General features: G+C 41.7%; 1 protein-coding gene across 1 annotated transcript in view; it reads left to right on the top strand.

Annotated features, from left to right (window-relative positions):
* The window catches only part of FER1L6 (fer-1 like family member 6), a 131061-nt gene extending 124677 nt beyond the window's left edge, over positions 1-6384 (top strand). Inside the window, exons 39-40 of the mRNA XM_024129424.1 lie at positions 4495-4595; positions 6198-6384. Of these exons, the coding sequence (XP_023985192.1) occupies positions 4495-4595; positions 6198-6384 (288 nt within the window). The remainder of the gene's footprint in view (positions 1-4494; positions 4596-6197) is intronic.
* Positions 6385-6668: the final 284 nt, after the last annotated feature.

The following is a 6668-nucleotide window of genomic DNA, read 5'->3' as shown; positions in this document are numbered from 1 at the left end:
CCACACACACACACACACACACACACACACACACACACACACACACACTAGCTGAACCATTTAAGAGTAAGTTGTAGACATTCTGACACTTTACCCCTAAAGACTTCCTATGCATCTCCTGAGAATATGGATATCCTCCTACATAACATCTCATTGTGAAACATAGGACAATTTGAACATCCAAAAGAATAATGACTATGCTTTGTGCATTAAAGGTTTATCTGAGTTTTGAATTATTTCCTTAATTAGCTACCCAGAAATGGAATTCACAGGTCCAGAGTATGACTTTATACTGTAATGCACATACACTCACACATACATATATATGTGTGCAGATACATATATGTGTGTGTATATATATGTATGTATGTATATGTGTATATTCCTCTTCCTAAAGGAATTACCAGTACACATTCCCACCATTAATGTATGAGAATGCCTCATCTCATATGAGTGACAGTTGTGTTTAATAAGCAATAATTATTGCTGAAGAAGGCATGTCCAACCTGAACACAATCACTTCTCAGCCTCCCCCAGCGCCCACCCTCCAGGCCCAGTGAAGTTTGAAGCCCATAAACAATGGATGCCATACAACAAATCTAGTCTTTTTAGGACCTTTCCTTGTCATTTTCTTCCATCCATAGATGTCATTAGGTTAATAGATAATCTCTCACACTGTCCATTTTTTCTAGCTCTGATTTAAAATTACATTTGGAGGATATTATTAGCTTAAGACCTCTACCTGGTACTTGGTTGAATACTGATGATTGAACTAGGACATGGAGCCCTCTGTGTGGAGAGATATGGAATGAGGGACAGCGTTTATCAGACTATGTCAGTAAACACCTTCCCCGCTGCCTCTGGGATACCAGATAAATGCTTTGTGACCACTCAGGCAGGGCAGTGAAGCGGGGACAAGGCTCTTGATGATATTAACTGACAACTGCTATGCCTAGGGAAGAATTAATTTCATATTCCCTGCCTCCTTTTTTTCTTTGCATTTTTTTTTCCTGTGGGAATATGCGTCCTTGGGACTTCTCTGGAGTTTTCTGAATGGGCAGAATATATTTCTCATTAAATTATGCATTTCTGTCCATAAAATAGTGTTGAAGGTAACAACTGTGATTTTTTAAGTGTTTACTATTCACCAGGCACTGGGTTGAGTACTTTATAAGTGTCGTATCATTTATTTTTCAAAGCAAGCTGATGGGGGTACATGCTATTAACATCCCAGATCAGTGAGACTCAAAGAGGGCACGTAACTCACCCAAGGTCACACAGCTAGTAAGTGGTAGAGCATGATTTCAGATGCCAATTTGTCTGCACCAAATCGTACCCACTCAATTCCTATGCTACGCTATGTTATAATATTCCTTAAGCTACCCAAGGCAAGTCGTTAGATGGAAGTCAAAAACATGTTCTTTTTATTTTTAAAACCAATTTATTAAAATATAATATACTTACATACAGAAACGAGTAATATACATTACAGAAGAGTGTGCCAATCATGAATTTTCACACACTGAACACTCCTATCGGCACCTAGACGAAGAAGCAGAACCTGTCCAGTGACCCAGGCCCCTCCTGCCCCTGTCCTGACCACTCTCCTGACCTCTAACCTCATCATTTGATCATGTCTATTTCCTTCTTTAGCTAAATGAAATCACACATCGTGTATTCTTTTGTGTTTGGCTTCTTTTGTGCAACAATGTTTCTATATAACAAGTGTGTGTTTCAACATTTTATTTGAAACATCAAAAATACATTCTGTTGCTGGAGCCATGGCAATGACTGTGAGGCCCCTCTTGAACATTTCAGAAAAGGTATATTGACTCATTGTTAAATAAATAGGCTGCTTCTTTTATTTCCACAAAAAGGGGACACTTGGACACATAAAATAGCAGAGGATGGGACTTGGTATCAGAGGACCTGGGTACAAATCTTAGTTTTATAACACAAGTTAGCAAACATCATCAAGCCTTTGTTTCCTGGGCTGTTAAATGGGAATAAAAACGTCATTTGTTTTGCCAGGCTGTCAAGTGGTTTAAATGGAATAATGTCTTCACATACCACCATGCAAGTTGTACAGCACCATGGCCGAGCTTATTGTTAGGCAATGAAGACACCTATGAGCCTTTCACTCTCGTCCTAACTTGTTCTCTGTTGATTTTTGTCCTCTCTTCCAAACATTTTGGAGCCCAGCAATTGGTTAGTGACTCTTAAACTCTATCAAGTATAGAGGAGTTGGATGAGGCTCCCAGTGTATAAATATATTGCTCAGTGGAGCTCAGATCATCTCTGAAAAACATCCGGAAATAAGCCCTTTTGGCAGATTGGAAGCCCCTCTGCCATGAGTTCTGGGCTGGCTTCTTGGGTTTCTTCCAGCCATGAAATCTTGCAGGGGCACCGTGGGCTCTAACTCTGCCTTTCATGAAACCTAGAAATTAGAGCCAAGTTGCTTTAAAGAGCCTCTGGCCATTTGATAGATGAGGAAACTAAGACCCAAGAAGACAAATGCTTTTAGGTGGCAATGATGAAGACAGTCATAGAATCATCTCATGTTAGAGCTGGGAAGGTGCTCATAAAACTTCTAGTCCAATTATCTGGCAGTTGGGAGGCAGCCTGCTATAATGGAAAGAGCGTGAGCTTTGGAATCTTACAGACCTTGGTTCAAATTCCAGTTGGTTAACTTATTGCCTGTGTGACCTTGGGAAAGTTATTTGACTTTTATGGCTTCATTTCTCTATCAATATAAAGGAGACCTACTTTGCTAGTCACTGTAATAAATAGATGATAGATAGATAGACAGATAGATAGATAGATAGATAGATAGATAGATAGATAGATAGAAGATAGATAAAAAGAACAAACCTGGGACAAAACAGGCGTTCAATAAAGCATTGCAATTACAGTTAGAGTTATATTACTATTGCTCTACTGTGAAGATAGATAGATAAAAAGAACAAACCTGGGACAAAACAGGCGTTCAATAAAGCATTGCAATTACAGTTAGAGTTATATTACTATTGCTCTACTGTTGATAGATGTGATAGAATGGATAGAAGCTTTATATTCTTTCTTTCCTGGTTTTCAAATACTTCCTGAGTGCCTTATGTGCAAGTCATTGCCGATGGAGCCAAAATTTCTCAATAGGAACGAGAGAGTACATATATACATATTTTAAAGGAATATTTCTGGATCATAGGAATTTAATGCCTTCTGAGTTGGGTCATGGTACTAGTCTAAAGAATGGATGAGACCACCTAGATTTGAACTCATGACTTCACTTGTAATAAAAGCCCGCTGTGCTTCTTTACTAATTCAGACAGCCATGACTCTGCCTCTCTTCCCCAGCTTCAAACTCACCCCAAATACTCTACTTTTCTCTAATTTCTCCCATGATTACATTTTCATGGCTGCCAGCAACTAAACTTGCTTGTTAAGAAGCCCTGGCTTTTTCAGAGAGTATAGGTAAATTAACACAAGACCATGGTTCATCAGAATCTTAGACCTTTTTACTGGGGTAGGAAATCAACCATGCCTGTGAAGTCAGGTAATGCCCCATCCACAAGGGATTCAGAAAGACAAGCTTTAACAGCAATCATAGGGGCTAAAATACTTTGGTGATGCTGCAGTCTCCAGCCACGTCTGTGTCCCTCCTATCACCTTGAATCTTGATCCACAAAACCAAAGGAGGCAGGAGAGAGGGTCCCCTCCACCAAGAACGGGAGCTCTAGGAGATCCAAGGTCCTATTTTTCTTAATCATTAAGTCCCCAGGGCCTAGAACAGTGCCTGGCATACAGGGGGTCCCCAAAAGTAAGGAATGAACAAGAAAGAATGACTCCTACCTTTTGCAGACAGCCTGTCTCATCCTTTGATAACCCAAGACTTACATCTCTGCCACTATCTTTGGCACGATGCTCTGAAGAAGCATATGACTCATAATTTTCAAACCAAAGAGGCTGTTTCTTACTGAGGGAAGAGAAGGGGAGAGAGAGTGCTAGAATAAAAGGATAATTCTGAAACACTTAGAGGGGACAACAAAAACAAGGAAGGATGACAGAAAAGCCTTTTGGCAAATGTAGGTCCATACCCACCCATCTCCTCTTGAGAGCCGTTGTCAGAGACGAAAGATGGTAGCAGATTCAAAAGGGTTCTGCCACTCAAGTAATTAGTCCCCCTTTTAATTCTTACTTTCTGTAATTCATAGTACGTCTGCAGATATTAAATGATTACAAGTGAAATAGTCCATGTGACTGAGCATATGTGTGTCTATGTGTACATGTGGGACCCCCTCTTCTCACAAAACTCAAGAGTAACGTCGTTCCAGGGCTTCTCCCGGGACCGAAAAGATAATATTTCCTCAAAATAAAGCAGCAGGATAGTCAAAATCCTTCCTGACATTCTCCCACCTGATACCACTTCTTCTAGAAGGTCGGCGTTGCCCCCAGCAGTTCTTTGTGACTAGAAACTGAGAGTTTGTCTCTGTGCAGGGCAAGGTTGAAGCCGAGTTCCACCTCGTTACGGCAGAAGAAGCTGAGAAAAATCCTGTTGGAAAAGCCCGAAAGGAGCCAGAGCCCCTGGCCAAGCCCAAGTGAGTGAAGTCATGGGGTGGGGATGGGGACATCAGAAATGGGAAAGACCCTCTGAGGTCCCCATATGGGAGGATGAAAACATTTCTCCAGAGCATCCCGCTGGGAGAAGTGAGAAGGAGTTAATAGGTACCATCCAGTCAGTGTAGCTTTTTGTTTCTATAATTGAAAAATATTCCAAAAACATTATAGAATGTTTGGCAAATGGACAGGACACTTTTCCATAGAACTACCACATAAGCACTTCCAGCATAATTTCATATATTTTTTTCTGCTATTTTTTTTCATGGGAATATAAGTTTCACATGAATTTTTTCTACTATTTCTCTAATTATGCATACAAAATTATCTTCATATCTCACTTATCCTTTGCTGAAAAATTTTACTTTGTTGCCGTAGTTGTCATAATTAGGATTTTTAAATGGCTGTGGAATAGTCCATAGACTTGATACCCATAATGGGTTGGTTGCCACGCCATAACTGGATGTTTAATTTACTTCTACCTTTTTTCTATTATTATAATATGATAAAAATGTTTCCCCTTTATAAATTATCACCTTAAAATAAATTTCCTGAAGTAGAATTACTAGCAGCACGTGTTACCCTATTCAACTGAAACCATGGTTATATATCAATTAAAAAGTAAACATATATAGATATGAAATGTGTACACAAAATACTCTTTCAAATTGTATTTGTCCTACCCCTCCCTGGACTCCAAGTGTCTCATGATGAGTAGGTGGTCCCTTCTCTGTACCTACCTTTCATCTATCATAGTGTTAGGAACATAACTGGTGCTTCATTAATTCAAAATTATTTATTAAACTCCTACAATGTGTACCTACTAAAAAAAAAACACTTTGAAGAACACCAAAGAAATATAAGATATAAACTGTGCCTTCCAGAAGCTTTCAGTCTGTTTAGAGAGAACACACGGGTTCATAAAACAGTCATCAGAGTGTGGAAGACATATGTTAGATTCAAAAAGTGGGTAAGTCGGGCTTCCCTGGTGGTGCAGTGGTTGAGAGTCCGCCTGCCGATGCAGGGGAACCGGGTTCGCGCCCCGGTCCGGGAGGATCCCACATGCCGCGGAGTGGCCGGGCCCGTGAGCCATGGCCGCTGAGCCTGCGCGTCCGGAGCCTGTGCTCCGCAACGGGAGAGGCCACAACAGAGGGAGGCCCGCATACCACAAAAAAAAAAAAAAAAAAAAAAAAAAAAAAAAAAGTGGGTAAGTCAAGCCATGAGTGAGGTAGGAACTCAGAATGAGGGGAATTAGTGTGGACTGGGGTAGTCAGGAAGGGCTTCGTGGAAGAGGTAGGGCTTGAGCTGGTCAGGGTGGGACAGACAGAGGGCCCTCAGTTCTCTGGCTGGGTCCTAACCAAACTCTTGCCCTCCTCCAGACCAACTTTTAAAATGATGAGGAATCATTATCACCCAAAATGTTAGCTTGCTTCTGCTTCAAGGCAGCGTGGTCTTCTCCCATTCTCGGGCCTCTCTTTGTGGGCCCCTGGAAATTGGGAGTGAGAAATCCTTCCTGAGGTCTTGAGACTCCTATGTGTTGACAACATGGCCCCTTCCCTGATCTTCTCTTGCTTCCTTCTCAGCCGCCCAGACACCTCCTTCTCCTGGTTTGTGACCCCCTTCAAGTGCCTGTACCACCTCATCTGGAGGAATTACAAGAAGTACATCATCATCGGTTTCATTCTGATCATCCTCCTCATCTTCCTGGTCCTCTTCATCTATACCTTGCCGGGAGCCATCAGCCGAAGGATCGTCGTGGGCTCGTCGTAGAGGGTCATGGAGGACCCAGACCTTCCCTTCATACTACTCCTCTCTTCTCCCTCATCTGTAAATGTATAAGAACGTATGCTCTGTGCAGGCACTGTGCCGGCTGCTAAGGGGATAAACCCAGAGGGCCCAAGAGCCACTCCCTATGTCTAAGGACAGATCAGCTCTTCTTGGAGGAGATGGGAGAGGAATAGTCCTGCCCTACCCCAACCCTTGCCACTACCTTTCCAATTTAAAAGCCTTAAGTCATGGTTTTGTCCATGGGCAGGATGAAATAATGGCTCCTT

The sequence above is a fragment of the Physeter macrocephalus genome, chromosome 15 (assembly GCF_002837175.3).
Source record: "Physeter macrocephalus isolate SW-GA chromosome 15, ASM283717v5, whole genome shotgun sequence".
Lineage (NCBI taxonomy): Eukaryota > Metazoa > Chordata > Mammalia > Artiodactyla > Physeteridae > Physeter > Physeter macrocephalus.
This window is presented reverse-complemented; position numbering and strand designations above follow the sequence as displayed.